Consider the following 20,663-nt stretch of genomic DNA (forward strand, 5'->3'; position numbering starts at 1 on the left):
CTTCAGGTTTAGTAATTGCGGAGAGGGATGTAGCCGATATCATTTCCATTTAAAACTAGATAGTATAAGGAGTTGGGTGATAAACCTAGAAAATGATTTACCGACCTAAATAATCGAGCCCACAGAAGTTACGTTTAAAAAAAAATATTTTTTTTTTTTTTACATAATTTAAGCTTTTTAAACATAAGGGCATTAAAAAAAAAAAAAAAAACACTAGACATAACAAAATAAAGGCCTTTAAGTATTTCATCCAAAAATAATCTTCAGGAAGATAGTCTCCCCCTGGCCTGACTTCCAGTAAACCTTAAAATGTGCTTATAAAACTCAGCAATGTTTAAAACTGGGCCAAATATCTGCAACACTATTAAATGGTAAAATATATTAGCGCCTCAATTGCCTTTCCTTTAGGCACTTTCATGTGGAATGACCTTCCTTCAGTTATGAAATAGATCCAATCATGATTTTTTGGAGGTGTAAACTTAATACCTGCTTGAATTTGCCCAATGCCTATTGGTCAAGTCAATTCAATGCCTAGAAAATTTGGTTTTAAATATCATCATTTAAGTTTTACATTATCTAACTCCACAAAACATAAAAAGATTTTTGCCATCAGGAGTTGGACAGGAGCAATTCAATAGCACTTTGCATCATGCATGGGGGTGTGACGGCATGAAACTAACATGCATAAGCTGGCAAATGAGAGGAAGTTATTTTCATTTAAAAAAATGTATGTGATTTTTGACTGCATATAGGGATCATTTGTTCAACTACACGGTTAATGCAAAGAAAATGTCTAAGCTTAATGGTTTGAGTCGTACACGCTTTGATTGTCTAGTCCACGTCACGCCTTACTACAGAGCCATCTAAATTCTACATTGAGTAGTGGGCCAGTAGGCAAATAAATAGACCTTTGGGTAGATATTTTCATTGGGGAAATATGTTTATGCCCAAGCGATTTTCTTTCTTTAAATAACAAGTATAAAAATAAAAAATAAAAAATTTAAAAAAAAGTTGGTATCAAGGAAAAGGTTCAATTATCTGGATGAGAACGTGTTCAACCACAAGACAGAGTAGGTCTAACTCCTCCGACTCAAAGTCCGAGGGTCCAGTCCTTCTAAAAGGTGTTCTGGTGCCTCATACTGCTCTTTTGTCCTAGAAGTGTGAGGACTTGTCTCTTAGTATGAAAATGTCTGTCCCAACGACAGCTTCTCCTTGGTTAAGCTCAGATGGATCTGCAGTCTTGATCTTATACTCATATGTCGATCCATCCTGAAAGGCTGCAATGGAGTTACAATGGGACAAATGCCTCACGGTGTTTTTCAAATAAGCAGACCTTATGCACCATAACTCAGACGATGAAGAAATCCTTCCACAACAGCTCTGACATCCACAATTTCTTCATTATTTAACATTTACTTGAGTATTACAATGAAAATCGGGAAATGATAGTTACTTTCGGATGACAATTTGAGATATTAAAAGGTATGTCTTAGCATCTTTTGGTTTGCCACCTATGATGAATTTGTCTTCGCTATCTTCATCTTTGTAGTTTCAACTGAGTGGCCCCTATGCACACCTTGCCGTGAAGCATCCTTGCCTAAATCTTGAGATTAGCATGCAAAGAGTCCTGCATGGCATGTCTCTGCAGTGTCTCAATTATCTATGTAAAGGCAACCACAAAAGATTCCAAATGGCCAGTTTCCCTTCTCATCTCATTACTGCACAAAGCATGAACAGGGCAATCATTAGGATATTAAATATGGGAAGAATATTTTGGAATTAGAAAAAGCGTTTATGCTGACTAATGAAGGCATTAATTATATAAGATAGAGCAGCATTAATGCACAACAAAAGTTCTAAACACCTTAAAAATATTTTAACATGTTGGAGATTTTATATATATATATATATATATATATATATATATATATATATATATAATGCAGCATTCCCTGATCCCTTTATCATGTACACAAAATACAGCTGAAAAAATAAAGCTGGAGCACAATATTGTACGTGCTTACTAGCTGTCATTTCTAAAAGGGCAATGAGCAATATCACGTTTACCTAAGTAGCCTCTATTTGTTTCTATCAAGTTATATATATTTTGTTTAAGTTTCAAAGTGCTGCTTGACCCAAGTCACCATCTGCACATGATGGACAAATCGTTCCTATGGATCATGATGAACAATTTAAAGGAATGCTTAGAGCCAATAAACACCTGTTTTAGAAAACTAAACAATACATAAGTTTACGCTAATTGACAGAGCTTTACTTTAGAAAAAGAAAACGACTAACAGGGAGGTGCAAGGCAGAGGTAAAAAGAGAAGACTCCAAGAAACAGATATTATTAACACCTTCTAGTGCAGAAATGCGACCTCAATCATTTTATATATTTCAACACCTTGGCACTACATGCTAGATTTAGGCTAACATTGGCAATATTCCTGTCGATATTTTCATTCCTACATGCATTACCTGTGGAGCATTCATCCAAGTCTGCAATGGGAAGCAATTTTTCATTTTCAAGAAAACTTGAAAGGCTTGCATTGTTGTCACAAGCAGCTCTTCGTACGTCGTCGGAGAGCCATTTACACTCGGATAAAGCTTCTACCTAAAAAGGTTTTGAGGGGGTGGGGGGTGAGAAAGAAAAATATTTTTTTTTACTGGAACCTGGCAGAAGCCAACAGTCATGTTCATGCTCTAGGACCTGACCACTCGAATCTTACGTTTTAACCTCGGATATACCTTGACTGAACTAAACAGAACTATCAAAATCCGTTCAACTTTTCAAATGCCATTTTTAACTGAACAGTATAGTTCACATTCAAAAGAATAAGTGCAGCTTGCCTAAACTCTATTTACTAGTCCTCAATCATCCTTATTTCATGTTCGAAGCATGTATGACATTAACCAGCATCACATTAGACAGATCAAGGAGTTATCAGTGGAATCCTACATCCTTTGGACAAAGTGATGTCAACAAGGGGATGTGTGCATCTTGCTCAAAATGCAGTATTGCGTGCATGGGCAGCAGGAAGTCGAATTAGTGGCCATTTTAGGTGACTTCAGAGATATAGCTAGTCTGAAGATCAATAGAGAAACTGTTGTACCAGCTGGGAGGTTGGGAGGATGCCCTTTGTCTAGTCTGCCTACCTTAGGCCGCAGATGGGAGCTGAATTTGTTCTGAGATCTGTAAATAATGGTATCCCCAGCAATGGAGGAACAATATTAGCACAATATATTTAGGATGGTAAAGGGTCTGAAATAATCCCTACGATTATGGAATACACTACAATTGCCCACTGAGGGGAGAACTGCAATTGCTAAGGCGCCTTTACATAGTTTAGAACTTAATATACGCATGGAACCATGGTACCTTTTAAGATGCTATCTAGCCTGCTGACCTGCGTGATGTAGGTAGGAAAGCAAAGCAGTCACCCTGGGCATGCACAAAGTGGACTGCACCTCAGACAAAGCCAGTCGCTGGCCATCTTCAGGAAGAACCTTAAGATGTGGCTCTTCGGATGAGGACCCTCCCCACCTCCCTCCAGCGCCTCGAGACCCTCACGTGTTAATAGCCGCGCTTTACAAATACTGATTGATTGATTAACAGGAAGAGAAGTGGCTTATATTACTGTGAGGCAAAGCTGCAACATGCGGCTAGATGGGCAGAGGAAGGCGAAAAATTCAAAAATTGACTTACACGGATACTACACTGATGGAGCTGCTTATTAAAGGCTCTGGGGTCTTCAGGGATTACCCTTACCTGGTACAACAGACTGCTGTGGTTTGAGAGAGGGCGACTATGAGAATCCTGAAGTGACCTTAAGATGGTGGGAACGGGGCTGCAGCACACTACGAGACCTATATCCTGGAAACCAGTTCATTCTGCTCATGGATGCCTGCAAAACATTCTCTGTGGGAACCAGCTAGTTTCTACAATACACAGATTGCTGGACAGCTTTGGAAATATGGACCTGGTCCCTCTTCACACCGACACCCTGTAGATGTTGACTGTGGGTGACTCTTAACACCTGGTATGAAGACTATATAAGGAACTAAAAGGGTACAGAGTGAAGAAGGTATGAAAAGCTAGACTAGCCTTGAAGGACGACCTTAGGAGAGCAGCTTACAGATGGGGAGTGGAGGGCGACATCCAGTAATGGGTATTCTGTAATGCCACATTTAAACTGTGTAGGAAGTTGGCTCTGTATATACTATCTCAAAGTGACAGTGTGCACAGAGTCCAAGGGTTCCCCTTAGAGGTTGATAGTGGCAATATTAGATAATTCTAATGCTCTATTTTGTGGTAGTGTGGTCGAGCAGTAGGCTTATCAGAGGGTAGTGATAAGCATTTGTTGTACACACACAGGCAATAAATGAGAAACACGCACTCAAAGACTTACTCCAGGCCAATAGGTTTTTTTATAGAGAAAAATATTATTTTCTTCATTTATTTTAAAATCATGTGATTCTGAATTTAGGTAAGTACATAAATTGCAAGGTACTTCACACAGGTAAGTATGGAACTTCGAATTAAAGCAGTAGTACACACAGTTTAGGTTAAAATGGCAATAAGCTATTTTAAAAGTAGACCGTGCAAAAATCAACAGTTCCTGGGGGAGGTAAATATTGGTTAGTTTCTCAGGTAAGTAAAGCACTTACAAGTTCAGTCTCCTGGGCATAGGCAGCCCACTGTTGGGTGTTCAAGGCAACCCCAAAGCCACCGCACAAGCAACACAGGGCCGGTCAGGTTCAGAGGTCAAAGTAGGGCCCAAATAACAGACGCCTATTGAGAACAGGGGTGCTCCGGTTCCAGTCTAGCAGGTAAGTACCTGCATCCTCGGGGAGCAGACCACGGGGGGTTTATAGAGCACTGGGGGGGCCCAAACCGGCACAGGTGCGGCCGGGTGGAGTGTGCAGAGTAGGTGTCGGGTTGTAGATAGGAATCAATGGAGAGACCCGGGGGTCGCTTAGGCGAGGGAGGCAGGGCACAGGGGGGCTTCTCGGGCCAGCCACCGACTGGGCTAGGATCAGGGCCGCCTGCTGGTCACTCCTGCACCTGTAGTTGGTTCCTCTCAGTCCTGGGGGCTGCAGGTGCAGTGCTTCTTCCAGGCGTCGGGTACCTTTGTTACCGGGCAGTCACGGTCAGGGGGAGCCTCTGGATCCTCTCTGCAGGTGTCGCTGTGGGGGTGCAGGGAGGTCGACTCAGTGTGTCCACGTCGCTGGAGTCGCTTGGGGGTCCTCTCTGCGGTGTTGGTTCTTCTGGACACAAGCCGGGGGCGTCTGGTACAGAGTATTAAGACTCACGCTTCCGGAATGAGGCTGGAGTCTCTTTAAAGATGGTTTCTTTGTTGCAGTTTTGGACAGAGCCGCTGTCCTTGGGAGTTTCTTGGTCCTTTAGGTGCAGGTCGGTCCTCTGAGTCCTCAGACACCGGTGGTCCCACTGGATGCGTCGCTGTGCAGGTTCTTTGAGTCTGGAGACAGGCCGGTAGGGCTGGGACCAAGTCAGTTGTCATTTCAGTCATCTCTGCAGGGCTTTCAGTTCAGCAGTCCTTTCTTCAGGTTGCAGGAATCTGATTTCCTGGGTTCAGGGTCACCTCTAAATACTAAATTTAGGAGTGTGTTTAGGTCAGCCAATGGCTACTGTCCTTGAGGGTGGCTACACCCTCTGTCTCCTACCTGTGGGGAGGGGGCACATCCCTAGTCCTAGTGTGGGGAATCCTCCAAAACAAGATGGAGGATTTCCTAAGGCAGGGGTCACTACAGCTCAGGACACCTTAGGGGCTGTTCTGACTGGTGGATGACACCTCCTTGTTTTTCTCATTATCTCCTCCGGACTTGCCGCCAAAAGTGGGGGCTGTGTCAGGAGGGGCGGGCATCTCCACTAGCTGGAGTGCCCTGGGGCACTCTAACACCTGGCTTGAGTATTTGAGGCTCACCGCCAGGTGTTACAGTTCCTGCAGGGGGATGTATGAAGCACCTCCACCCAGTGCAGGCTTTGTGCCTGGCCACGGAGTGACAAAGGCACTCACCCCATGTTGTCAGAAACCAGTCTGGATGCGGCAGGCTGGCAGAAACTGGTCAGCCTAACACTAGTAGTTGGACTGGTATACAGTGGGCATCTGTAAGAAGCCCTCTGTGTGTATTTTTCAGTAAATCTCACACCGACATCAGTGTGCATTTATTGTCCCGAGAAGTTTGATACCAAACTTTCCAGATTTCAGGTGTCGCCATTATGGAACTATGGAGTTCGTAATTGACAGACTCCCAGACCTTAGTTGCAAGTGGATAAAGCCAAAATAAACACAATTTGAAAGAAGATCCTTCAAAGAAGAGAGGTAGACACAATGTACTAAAATTGCAGAAACATTATCAGAAAGAAAACTTCTAAAAAGGTATGTATCTTGTATTTCTAATGCATGTTTGCTCATGCAGATTAAGTGAAAGCAGCCAAAGTAATAGAGATCGCGGGTTGAAAGAATGCAGAAATGGTCCACCACACCTACAACGTTTTGTCACATGCAATAGAAAACGTGTAGAAAAGTAACTACCTGTCAATCAAGTTACTGCATTACATGTATCCTGAATGTGTAGTCTCTTGAAAAGAGCAGTAGTCGCAGTTCCCCATAAAGAACGTGCTCTAGAACTGCAGATATCCAACCAGATGTAGATCCTAGTTTGGTCGCGCTCTCTCTCTCTCTCTGAACCAAATAAATTAGCAATCTAATTGATAGCCGTTCAGAAAAGACAGTCCTATGAATTTAATCACTTAAGGACCTACAGGTATCAAGATTATGTAATCATTCTATTTTTGCAAAGAATTATGTAATGGAAAAAGAGTGTAATCACTTAAAAAACACCAAATTTGTATCCAACCTTGGGAAACAAAGGAGCTCAACCCTCAAAGTTTGTCTTCATTGGAATTCTTAAGGGTTACTTTTTTATGGTCCAAAAAGGTCAAAACCACATCCAGGTATCCTTTGACTATGTCTATATTAAAGCCTTTACCAACTGCACAGCAAATGAAAGAATGGCATTAACATCTCCTACAAAGAGATTAAGACATTGACTTTCCAACAGGATTTAAAAGTTGACCATCTACAAACATTCCTTGTGTAACACCACTTGGAGGCAAGCAAAATATCTACTCATTCTGCATCCAAAAGGAGTTTTACAAACATTAGGCTTTCAAGAGCCACGCAAGTGGGAATGGACATTTCAAACAAATTACAAGTAAATGTCTTTGGACAGGAGATCGCCCTGCATTGAATGTTTATCGCAAGTTAGCTGCAACAGATAACAATGCTTCAAGCCTATTCCGGGACTGTTCCCAAAAGAATGCTTCAAATAAAGGTAACAGAGTGAGTTTCGTACAGATTAGGTCCATGGATTTTCTTACACAGTCACAAAATGGCTAAACATCTGATGCGGCCCCAATAGTCAAACACCTGTTCAACTAATTGTTGATGAAGCGCTCACTTGAGATTTCCTGACAAAAGCCAAGCACTCAAATCTACCATCTGATTCTCCTTCCCCACTACAAAAACTGCTGATAGCCCTTTTTGAATGTTTGCGGTCCAGCTTCGTAGATAAGAAGTAGAAAACCAACTCCTACCAATTTGTTCGCGAATAACAGCACAAATATTTCAAGTCAAAATTAACACTTGTTTGCCTTAGACATGCAGTAGAAATATGAGAGCCAAATAAAGGGCTCTCAACTCCAATACATGTATGTGTAACTTTATTTCTGAGACCAGAATATATTAAAGGTCAAGTTATTCAGGTGAGCACCACCACTTAAAAGTTGAGAGCCAATGGTGACAGATACCTCCCTGGCTGACAGAAGACTTTCAGATAAAAGCTCTTTATCTGGAGATTTATCAGGCTGCTAAGGTCCTGTAGGTCTATCAGTATAACTGCACGCTGGAATGCAAAGATGGAGAAAAAAAAATGTCCTCCATGATCATCATTAGGAGGCATATGGATAAGACTTAAAAGAAACCCAAATATTTCTTCAAGAGCTGAAAGGAGTACTTCAAGTGACAAAAATTCAACCTGGGTGAAAGATTACAGTTTTTTGCAGCTTTACAAATATGAGCAGAAACAAACAGTGCCTAAATCTAAGCCTAAATGGGTATCGAGGTCATGACCTTAGTAGAGACAAGGTAAATCAAATACTGCAAAAGCCCAGCTAGTCTCAAAGCTGGCAGAAGTCCTTATAGAAACAGATGTCAGCACATTGAAATGATCCACACAACAGCATGGCAAAGATAGACAACAGATGGGAATGGAGACTAACATTTAACTCCTTATTGTAGGGTCTGAATACAATGGACACATTAAACAATGTTGTTCCAGTATAGCAATACACTGATTCCATACACTGTGCCCCAACATTAGGCAGCAATTGCCTTCGTCTGGATTTGAGTCTACATTTACCTGTAATTTTCTGTCTTACACATTGTTGAGTGATAACCTTCTGTTAATGCTAAATAATGTATGTATTAGCAACTTTCAGCCGGTTCACATTAACATTGTTAAAACAATGTAAGTCCAAAACATGTGGTATCAAGAGACACTTATAATTTAATCTGTCACAGCAAGAAGTTAGACAAGTGAAGCTGCAGGTATGGAAGCTACAGATCATACGGAGGCAAGGACTTGACTGGAGTTCAGCTACTACATAGCCAAGACATGAGACACACAGGTTAAACACTGACGGAATATAGACAAAAGATGCAAAGGAGTTTAATCTAGAAGACCTCTACTCTACCTTCTAGAAAGGGAAACCTCTACCCCTTTAACACAGACTCTAAATGTATCTCATGGGACAGTAGCAGTGATACGCTTTGTCAGACTATCTGGTACATCTGTATCAAAGGCCAGTTTCATATGATTTGCCCCAGATTTGTGGGTTCCTGGAATGCTTTGACCTCCAGACATTCTCCAGGAAGACAAAGAGAAGCTTTAATCTGAGAATAAGATAGGATTCGATTGCTAGAATAGTTGGGCTACCCCCTAAGAAGGCCCTTGGTGGCGATTGGCTCTCTTCAGAATTTTATCAGATGTTCACAGAGGTAGCGGCAGAAGGGCTTTTGGATGTGTATTTAGAGGCTATGAAGGGAGCAAAATTCCCGGAAACCTTGAGGGAGGCTATAATAATTATGGTGATTAACCCAGCAGAGCCTAACATCTATAGCCCCCCCAATCTATGGTAATTGTGGGCACAAAAGGGCTCTCCAAGATCTTGGCAAACAGGCTTTTGTCTAGAGTTCGGATGCTTTTACATGAGGGATCTTTTTGTTGAATCCAGAGGTGAAATAAGTTGATGGATCTCAGGCCCTTGGCCACAGTTGGGAACTCAGCTGTGAAATGCCATTAACTGGGAGATGTGATGGAAGTCTTGTTTAGAATGGGTTTTGGCCCAGACATCTCGAGCTGGATTAGACTCCTCTATATGAAACTAGTGGCAAGTGTTGCATCATAAAAGAGTTTCAAGGCGACAGAATATAAAGAGGCGCACCAGGCTCAGATGCCCCAGTTCTCCACTGCTATTTACCTTGGCAACGAACATGCTGGCGATATAGCAGAGACTGACAATGCCGACATGGGAAATCAGATAGGGCAAAGTACTGCATGTGGCCTCAACCTATGCACTAAAGTACTAGGCACTAGTATATCTGACCCACCTTCAGGAATCTGTTTGCAGAAATTTAGTTTAAGTCAATAAAAAGAAAACACTACGGTATCAATTGGCTTGTCTGGCGAAGAAAACCTCACTAGAATTGCCTGACAGAAGAATGCATTGGGAGCAGATGGGCTTATGATACTTGGGAATTTGGGTTCCATGTACTGCTGAGCTATATTACCAACAAAATGCTGCAGGGGCTGAGAGCCTCAATGGACATCTGGAACTCCCTCTAACTCTTCATTACGTGGAGAAGTGCATTAGCCAAAATGGTGTTATTAAATTGTTGTTTATATTTCATACGTTTAAAAAAAATACAATTGCAATACAACATACTACATTATAGAGTATTTCCACCTCTGGCCCACTCTAGATGACATCACCACAGATAGACCTGATAGTGGCCATAATGCACTTTCATTAGCATTAAGAGGCACGCGCTCCAACCAGTAAATGAATATGCACAAAATGGCCGTACATAATAAAATAAAAAAATAAACACAGTAAACAAAAATGTTGTCAACTGCATTTAAGACATTAGTAGCATGTGGATCTCTACTCACTAATGAGACTCTAATAAGCGACATTCACAAACAGCTACTTGAGTAGCTAAGAGAACACTTCTGTAAAGAAGTAAAACAGTTTGCCTGTAAAAAGAGAATCTCCTTTGAATAACAGAATGCAGGAGGACCAAATTTGAGGTTTTATTAGCATTTAGGAGGCGATGCAGACCTGCAGTCATCGAGACAAGGATCAAATGAACTCACCAAAGCAGAGAGCAAACAAATTAGACAAGACTATGTAGGAGACTGGCCTAATTTGTAGTGGGTACCTAAGGTACTTACACCTTATACCAGGTCCACTTATCCCTTATTAGTGAAATGTAGGCCGTATCTAGCATCTTAGGCTATCTAGGGGTAGCTGTAGCAGAGCAGCCAAGGCTGAATTAGGAGACATGCAAAGCTCTTGCAATACCACGATAGTTCCACAGTACTTATACACTATATAAGACCACACTTAGTGTTACCAAAAATAAAGGTACTTTATTTTAGTGACACAAGGCCAAAAATATCTTAGAGGCAATACTCCTTCTGGAGGTAAGTATTATACACAATATATACACTAGTAACCAAAATCAGGTAAGTAAACAGTCATAGAATAGTGCAAACAGTCGAAAATACAATAGAATGCAAAAGGAAGAAATAGGCCTAGGGGCAACACAAACCATATACTAAAATAGTGGAATGCGAATGTCGAATTCCCCCCCCCCCCTAGGCAAGTGTAGTGTGAAGAGGGGAGCTAGAAGGGTAGGAAAAGACCAAAGGTAAGTAAAGTACCCCACCCCAGAGCCCAGAAAAGCAGGAGTAAAGTACAGCAAGTTTCTTCAGAACACACTACAAGTTGTGATGAAGAATTATGCAAGAACCAAGCAAGACTGCTAGCAAACAATGGATTCCTGGACTTGAAGACCTGTGGCAAGAGGAGACCAAGTCCAGAAGCTGATGAAGAGTCCAGGAAGAACAGGAGCCCCTGCCCACCTGGAAGAAGGTGCAAAAGTGGATTCTCCGGTTGGAAGAAAAGTACAGAAATGCACCAAAGAAGATAGCTGTGGGTTCCTGCTTGGTGCAAGAGATGTCCCACATCGAGTTATTGGAAGCAGGCTGTTTGTGTCGCTGGATTCCGCCAACAAGCCTTGGTTCACATAAGTATGCAGTTTGCATCAAAGAGGAGCTGGCTGTTCCCAGGAGGGACCTGGGGGTCTCAACTCAGACAGAGGGGGCTTTCAGCACTTCAGAGAGCCCTCAGAGGACCAGGCAGCGCCCACTGGAGTCCCAGAACACGGGGACAAAGAAGATGCACAATGCGGTTGTCGTAGCACTACACTGGAGGATCCCACGCCGCTGGAGAACAACTCAAGAGAGCTGTGCGTCGCAAGATGGAGTGGTGAGGACCTGGGCTACACTGTGCACGAAGAACTTTTGGAAGAAGTGCACAGAAGCCCAAGGAGCGGCAGAAGACTCTATGCACAGGGGTACTGTTGCTGCACGGGGAGGCAAGCTCTTACTTCCACCAAATTTGGACAGCTGGACCTTTGGGCAGTCTGGGCCACTTCACTTCACCACCTGCGTTCCAGGGATCACACTCGTCGGCAGGAAAGGAGTCCCAGAGTACCGGTTGTCGTCACGGAGAGGTGCCTGCGGAAGCAGGGAAGTGACTCCATCACTCCACAGGAGATTCCTTTGGTTCTTCTGGTGCAGCGTGAAGACAGGCAGTCCTCAGAGAATGCACACCTTGGAAAATGTTGCAACTGCTGGCTGAGCTAAGCTGCAGGTCACAGGAGTCATCCTGGATACTTTATTGCAGTTACAGCAGTTCCTGGAGCAGTCTGCGGTTGATCCGACGGTCAGAAGCTGAAGATGCAGAGGAGTCCTGGAGAAATCTTGCAAACCGAATCTGAGGATAAACCCAGAGGAGAGACCCTAAAAATAGCCCTGAGAGGGGGATTGGCTACCTACCCAGGTATGCACCTATCGGGGAGGGGTCTCTGACGTCACATGCTGACACTGGCCACTCAGATGCTCCCAGAGGGTCCCCACACCTTGGAATCTAAGATGGCTAACGCCAGGGACACTCTGGAGGTGCTCTGGGCACCACCCCTGGGGTGGTGACAGACAAGAGAGTGTTCACTCCCCTTTCCTTTGTCCAGTTTCGCACCAGAGCAGGGACTAGAGGGGTTTCTGAATCGTTGTAGACTGGATTATGCAAGGAGGGTACTGTTTGTGCCCTTGAAAGCAATTCCGGAGGCTCTGGGCAGATACCTCTCCCATGCCTGTAAAACCTATTTCCAATGGGACAGGGTGTAAGACCCCTCTCCTAAAGGAAATGCATTGTTCTGCCTTCTTGGGATTAAGGTGCTCAATCACCAGGAGGGCAAAAACCTGTCTGAGGTGGCAGCAACTGGGGCTGCAGTAGAAATCCCAGAGCTGGATTGGTGGTACTGGGGGTCCATGGTGGAGCCCCCAGGGTGCATTGGATTGGCCCCCCAATATCAGATTTGGATTGGGGGTTCAATTTCACAATCTTACACACCTCATATGGCCATATTCTGAGTTACCATTGTGAAGCTACATACATGTATTGACCTATATGTAGTGCACGCTTATAATGGTGTCCCCGCACTCACAAAGTCAGAGGAATTGGCCCTGAACAACGTGGGGGCACCGTTGCTAGTGCAGGGGTGCCCTCACACAGTACCTTTGCACCTAGCCTTCAGTAAATGACGGTTAGACATATAGGAGACTTATAAGTTACCTGGTGCAGTGAAAAATGGCTGCGAAATAGTGTGTGCACTATTTCACTCAGGCTGCCATTGCAGTCACGAAGAAAGGTTTGTAGGAGCTCCTTATGGGTGGCAAAAGAAATGCGGCAGCCCATAAAGATCTCCTGTAGCCCCAATGCCCTCTGTACCCAAGTACCATCTAATAGGGACTTCTATAAGGGGGGGTGGGGGGGGGGGGAGCTTTCCAGTGTGCTAATTAGAATTGGAGTATGGAATCTCTAAACTATAGTGACAAATTTGGTACACAGAGAGAGCATAAGCACTGGAGTTCTGCTTAGCAGAACTCCAGTGACCGAGTCAAGCATACTGACAACACATATAGGCCACAAACTAAGAGCACTGGGGTCCTGATTAGCAGGGATTCCCAGTGAGACAGTAAAAACATACTGACAAACCGGTAGAAACTGGGGGTAACATGTCAAGAAAGATGGTACTTTCCTACAGACTAATTGGCAGGACCTCTAGGAGGTAATAAAAAGGTATTGCTCGCAGGCCGTCCTGGCACACTGTTTCCCGTGGCTGCGTAACAAAACAATTGTGTTGCTCGTTTTACTGAATTCCAGGCCTGGAATAAACATTTTATCCAATCGCCATTCAGACCCCAGCACCAACACAATTACTCAAATATTATAACAGCATAAACCCTGTACAGAGGTAAGCATATGGCATCCTCAAAGCAGGACACACTGCAAGCAATCACAAGTATAAAGTACAAGAAAGCCCCTGGTCTGGACAAAACACCAGGTGACGGGTAGCTCTCAAACTCTCGATAAGGAAACCCTCCATCAATACATTATCATATACTATCTTGGGCGAAGCAGCCGTTTCTGAAACTTTGAACGGTTCAGAGTATATTCCTCTTCTCAAGAAAGGGAATAGAAAGATTCCTGAAAATTAAAATCCTATGAGCCTTAATGAAAACTTGCAAAAAATGTTTTGCAGACAAGTGCTGGACACATTTTAGCAGTGGTTGTGGGAGAGACATTCTATTACACTAACAGACTAGCTTTTGACAGATTTAGAAAGCAGACAAGGTTTTTCACTTTGTGGCCCTATACATGAAATAAGACCTCTTGCAGCGAGAACTTCTTTAGGATGCCATTGTCAACTTCAGAGCTGCATTTAGTATGAACCCAAGACACAAACTATGGGAGGTTCTTGCAAAACACATAGGAGTTCCTGAAAACATACTGCTCATAATACTATTACACACCAATAATTAAGCACAAGTCAGAGTGAATTGACAGAATGAATCAGAATACAAAGAGGTGTGAGAAAGGCTTGTGCATTAGCTCCTGCACTATTAATATCTGTATACATAAACAATGTGGCTAACTATCTAGCCGACTTTTGCAATGACTTTCAGTAGTTCGCCTAAACCAATGGGCAAAAGATAACTGTGCTTTCATAGGCAGATTATACTTTACTGACCTAAAAAAAACACAAATAGGGCTTAAGAAATTATTAGATATGTTTGTATTATTCTGCAGACTTAGCAGATTGGAGGTTTACCAGTCCAAGACCAAATTTATGGTATCCAATCCTAACAGGTCTTAAAGGGTGTGATGAAAATATAAAATTCTGCTCAAGAGAGAACCACGCCCTTTGGTTATCCAATTGTCAGGCTGACTAATAGTATACCAGGGTAGTCTCAAATCATGAAAGCACAATTAATGCTTCAGCATAAAGGGGCAGCTATTCTAAATAGTTTAATAAACTAAAACAAGGTCACTCTCCACCTGTTGACAAGGGAGGAGTAGCAGTTCCTGATGTACAGCTACATAATCTAGTGGGCCAGCTGAAATGGGCCAATAGATAGCATGCCAAAATCTGGAATGGCACAGAGCCTACAGACCGTAAGGCATCTTCTCTAGAGGTTACTGACGCAGGTCAAATCCCAGAGTTGCACGTAGTGTCTTAGTTTTTCCAAGGACTGCCCTGGCGTCCAGACACTTTCTTGTAAAACAAAACACATCTCGGTTTTTAAGAGAGGGTCATTAGGCGTGTTTCCTAGGTCAATTCCCATAGACTCTTTAGACACTCCTGCAGCCTGAAACACTGGATGGAATTGCACCAAAGTTGGCAATAAAGTAGCTTTTGGTCCGCAGATCACCCTTTTTTATTTAGTGTATATCAGTTCAGTAGTTTGAGATACTAAAGGGGAAATGTTTCATCTAGAGCCTCTCTGGATCCCTATATCTTGTGGGGGGGAGGGGGAGATATGGGGGAGGTGAGGGGGTGGATGTGTACCTTACACCCCTAGCCTTGGGCCATGCACGGCAAGAGTTGGAATAACAGATAATTTAAAATTACTTTACATTAAAGAACCATAGAAATTCACTGGAAAAAAAAAAAAGGTTCCATTTACTTTATAGTAAGGCTCACATTTTAAGCGTACCAAACCACAGAAATTCACCTGTTACAGTTGGAGTTCTCAAGTAACTAACTCATGCCATCACCATGCACTGCTAATTATCCCACAAAATACGGCACTCTTTAATAACAATGTCATATTTGCAGTAAAATTTGACAACAAAAAAAAAAACTGCGCGCGGCAGGGGCACAAGTTAAAGTAACCTTGGGGCGAGAGTTATAGTTACTTGCAATAACTCCAACAATAACAGGTGAATTTCTGTGGTTTGGTACGCTTAAAATGTGAGCCTAACTATAACATCCACGAAACCTTAGGTTTTAAGTGACATATATCAGCAAACCAAACAGCCTCTCAATGGAGCCCTCTGCAGCTGGTGCCCGCTTCAGGGACGGACCAGTTCCCTGTAAATATTCAATACCCAAATGGAAACGCGACACTCCAGGAGATTTCGTATTTATATTTAATAATCACCAGAGTAAACAAGAACCATCACTGATGTGTTTCAACTTACGAAGTCTCCCTCATTGCCCCGTCTCTTTGGACCCCAAGCCCCGGGACCTTCACCTCCCTGGGGCTAGTAAAGTTGGAGGGCCTCCTCTGAAGAACCACACATGGCCCTGAGGGCCACCATGTCCCAGGTTGCCAAACCCAGGATATAGCTCCCACTGTCCAAAAGCAAACAGCTCCCGCTGTCAAAGCAGATTTTTCACCTGTTAAACCAGATGAAAACATTGCTCCCACAAGCAGGGAGCTGTTCTATAAAGCAGCTCCCTGCTTGTGGGAGCAATGCCAACTCCCACAGGACATGGGGAGCCAGCTAGGACCGCAAGGGCCGTGAGGCTCCCCCACGGTCCTTTTCTCTCTTTTCCATCCCAGATATGGCAATGACTCTCTGTAGGAAAGTGCCACTGTTCGCATGGTTACTCCCCACTTTTGTCCAGTGTTGATGCCAACTTTGAAAGTGGGCTGGGAGCCTGCTATCCAGGCCCAAGCCCTAGTGTTCTTTCCCTAAAACTGTACCTTTGATTCCACAATTGGCACAACCCTGGAACACAGTTAAGTCCCTTGTAAAAGGTACCCACGATTGCAAGGGCCCTGTGGCCAGGGAAGGTCCCTAAGGGCTGTAAGCATGTATTATGCCAACCTAGGAGACTCCTCACCAAGCACATACACACTGCCTTGCAGCTTGTGTGAGCTGGTGAGGAGAAAAAAAACAAAAAACAGTTGACATGGCACCCCTCTCAAGGTGCCATGCCCACAAATCACTGCCTGTGGCATAGTTAAGCCACCCCTCTAGCAGGCCTTACAGCCCTAAAGCAGGGTGCACTATACCACAGGTGAGGGCATAGCTGCATGATTACTATGCCCCTACAGTCAGAACGAGATGACCACAGAACACAGAAATGTATAGTCCAATCGTGTAGCAAGGATAAGTATCCCTGTTGGTGTATTTGAGGTCGAAGAAAGCAAAAAGTTGAAAAAGTCCTGAATCTTGTTTGTAGAAAGTGTCTTTATTAGTAGGTACTATTGGTCAAAGGATTGTGCCTTCGTCGAGATACAGCCAACGCGTGTTTCGTCACTCAGGTGACTTCATCAAGGCTGGACCATTCCACACGCCGACGACTGTGTGCTGCACCTCTCCACTCCTGATCTCAGGGTGGGACCCCAGGCTTATCAGGGCCACTCATTTTCCTGTGGTCATCTATTTCTGTTTGTTTCTGGGTACTTTGGTACCCTGTTCAGTGCCTATTGGGTAGTAAGACACTTGGCCACTCTGCACCAGACTCTGTGGACATCTACGTCTGCCCAATATATTGTTTTACTGCCTAGATGTGTGGCACCTTCTCACCCATACTACCCTTGTGTTTGCTCTAGGCTCTGTTATTGCCCTACAGTGTCTAAGTCCATTCTTAGTCATTGTAAGTGCAGTGTAGCCATATTAATCTAGTCTATTACTAACTCCACAGCTCCATAATGGCTTCAATGAATACTAGCCAGTTTGGTATCAAACTTTTCAACACAATAAACCCACACTGATGCCAGTGTGGGATTTATTGAAAAATGCACCCAGAGGGCATTTTAGAGATGCCCCTTTTATGTGAGCCAAGCTGCTAGTGTAGGACTGACTGGTCTGTGCAGGCCTGCCATTTTCTGACCACATGGGGTGAGTAACTTTGTGCACTCTGCGGTCAGAAACAAAGCCTGCTTCACACCTCCCCCCTACAGGAAGTGTAACACCTGGCAGTGAGCCTCAAAGGCTCAAGCCTTGGATTACAGTGCCCCAGGGCACTCCAGCTAGAGGAGATGCCCGACCCCGGACAAAGACCCAATTCTGGCGGCAAGACCGGCAGTAGAATTAGAGAAAACAGGGAGGAGTGACCACCCCAGCCAGGACTACCCCTAAGCTGTCCAGAGCTGAGGTGCCCCCCAGCCCCCGGTAGAATCTTTCATCTTGGTTTGAAGGACAGGGACCAATAGGATTAGGTGTGTGCCCCCCTTCCCAAAAGGAGAGAGCACAAAGAAGGTGTAGCTACCATCAGGGACAGTAGCCACTGGCTACTGCCCTCGGACACCACCACAAAAGAGAGCATTAGTATTGCCTACTTTAGCCTCTGTTAAGTCTCTGGGGAACCCCTGGATTCTGTGCACACTGTATCTGATTTAATATAGAATATAAAGAGCCAGCTTCCTACTCTTTCTCCCTCTCTTCCATCCCACTATGGGATAGAAGAGGGTCATTGAAATGGTCTCTCCATGCATTGACTACAGTAAGCAGTCACCTGTGGCATAATGGTTAGGGTCACAGACCCTCACACTGAAAGTTGAGGGTTCTAGACCAGATGTGTCTGTGGTCATTTCCCTACTTTAATTTCTTTGACACTTTTAAAGTTTAAGGTTCATACTGTAAGGTGATCTCACTCTAATTGACAAATACAAAGGTCGCTGGTGGTGGTGGTTGGATTAAAGTAAAGTAATTAAAATTACTTTAGGTTAGAAAAATCATAGAAATTTACTAAAAAAATAAAAATAAAAAAAAATAAAGGTTACAGTGACATTATAGTTAGGCTAACATATTAAACATACAAAAGCATTAAAATTCACCTGTTATCTAAAGTAACTAACTCGTGCAATGCACTAATTACCTGAAATTACAGCATTCATCACATTTTTGATAATATCACTGATAATATCAGTGTAATATTTGCAGTAAAATTTGATGAAAAAAACTGCATGGTGGGGGAGTGAGTTATAGTAACCTAGGGCATCACTTATAGTTACTTAAGTGGAGTGTTTCGGCACCGAAGATTAATGCCAAAGGTCGGCACAAGTCTGGAGTGAAATGTTTCAGTGCCAATGGTAGAGTAGATTTCGATGTTGAAGTTTTCGGATAGACAACCTACTGTCAAGGCTGTTCTTTCAACGTTGAGCCATGGCTGGCCATTTGAGACAGCTGGTTGATGCAGACCATGGCCTGAGGGCAGTGGTTGCCCAATGACCGTCTATTTTATGTGCCCTCTGAGTCTTTGACATTTTTGGCTGTGCTTGAGGTGGAGGGGGCACAGTACTCATGGGTTGTTGTCCTGGAGTTATGTCTTGTGCCCCAGTGTTCGACCCGGAGCTTTCATCTGGAGATGTTGCCTTTAACTGCAGCCAATGGATGTGCCTCTATCACAAGTTCCGGATCCTCCGAACCAAAGAGGACCATCGTATCTTTGCTGTCCCATCTAAACATTTCAAGTCTTCTAGCCCTTCGATCCCTTTGCGTCTTCTTAGAACAAAAAGACCTGCAGGCCTCACAGGTTATCTCCTGGTGATCTGGAGATAAGCACAAGTTACACACCTAGTATAAGTCAAGGCATAGAAACTTGGTGCGACAAGAACAACAGAATTCCATGGTATCCACTGGAGTAAATGTCGAAGAGAAGTTCTGCCCAGAAGGGCCAAAGTCCAGATGGTCTACAGTCAAATCGAATCCCCAGACAAATTTGACATTGATGGTATACTGAGGAAAACTACAATTGGACCGCGATCAAGAAAGACTGTATTAAAAAAAGAAAAAGGGAGCCCAACAACTATATCGACCCATGGCAGAGAAGCACACGCCCAAACCCAACAGTGGAAAAAAAAAAAAACAATGGAGTCCAGAATCATGCACAATACAAACAAAAGGAGGAGTCACTATACCTTGTGACTCAAAAGACTCCTTCAAAGGAAACAATTTGCACACTTCCGAGCCCAACACTAGATTGGGGACTTAAGCTACAACGACACATACTATCAAACATATGCACATACACACATACCGAACATTAGATCATAAAATACACACTCATACATTTTCTCTGAGAAGTAAAGGTATAGTTAGGTGAATTTCTCAATGCTATTAATGTTTTGATCTTTTAAATAAAAAAACAAAAAGTACAAAAATTGACCAGTTATAGTTAGCGGCACCAACTATAACGTAACCCCAACCATGCACTGTTTCGGACGTTCTACATGGCATGACTCGTGACATGTTCTTTGACATTATTTATGACATCACTGATGAAATCATCCAATGAGTGTGCTACTTTGTTTTACTGTTTGCATAGTGGTGAGTAGCTACCATATTAATTTTATGTAACTTTGCACAGCTTGGGTATTGCTAACGGGTTTAAGTGTTTACAAAACTTGTGTGCTCCGAATGCACTATAGCTGCATAGCAGTATTGAACACCTTATATATGTTTGCATTCAAGAATAACTGTTTAAGTTTTCGGTTCTGCAGAAAAAGTTTCCAACAGGAGAAAGATTCTACATAGTAGATATAAACTTTTACATGCAGCCTTAAGTTATGAGAATAGTGTAAGCATGATAATTTATACTTAACATGGAAGAGTGTGTCCCCCCAGGTACTAACCTGATTAAGCATGCTTGCTTTGCTTCAGAAGAGCTATCTGTACATTTTTCACACCAGTAGGAAGAGTGCAGGTAGTATGATCTTTAGCACTTTCATATCTTGGTTATTTTTTAGCAAATAGTGTTTTTTTGAAGAATGATGAATAGAATGTGTTTCAATGTTCTGGTGCATTTCTCATTACAGTTTAACGGTTTACAACAGGTGTGAAATACAGAGAACTCTCTCCATAGAGAGAACACTGTTTACAGTACTCAGTTCTCTACTGATAACCACTTAATTTCTTAATGTAGGTTCAGTGTGCATCAGGGGTGTGATACCAATAAAAACTCTCGGTAGTGGAGCATTTGTTTTAGAAT

At 43.2% G+C, this 20,663-nt stretch overlaps 1 protein-coding gene across 2 annotated transcripts in view; it reads right to left on the minus strand.

Moving 5' to 3' along the window:
- CEP192 (centrosomal protein 192) overlaps window positions 1-20,663 on the minus strand; it is a 1,702,116-nt gene that overhangs the window by 1,492,163 nt on the left and 189,290 nt on the right. For both annotated transcript variants that reach the window (XM_069219927.1, XM_069219928.1), the window contains one exon: window positions 2,479-2,614. In XM_069219927.1, coding sequence (XP_069076028.1) covers window positions 2,479-2,614 — 136 coding nt within the window. The remainder of the gene's footprint in view (window positions 1-2,478; window positions 2,615-20,663) is intronic.

The sequence above is a fragment of the Pleurodeles waltl genome, chromosome 2_2 (genome assembly GCF_031143425.1).
Source record: "Pleurodeles waltl isolate 20211129_DDA chromosome 2_2, aPleWal1.hap1.20221129, whole genome shotgun sequence".
NCBI classification, from domain to species: Eukaryota; Metazoa; Chordata; class Amphibia; order Caudata; family Salamandridae; genus Pleurodeles; species Pleurodeles waltl.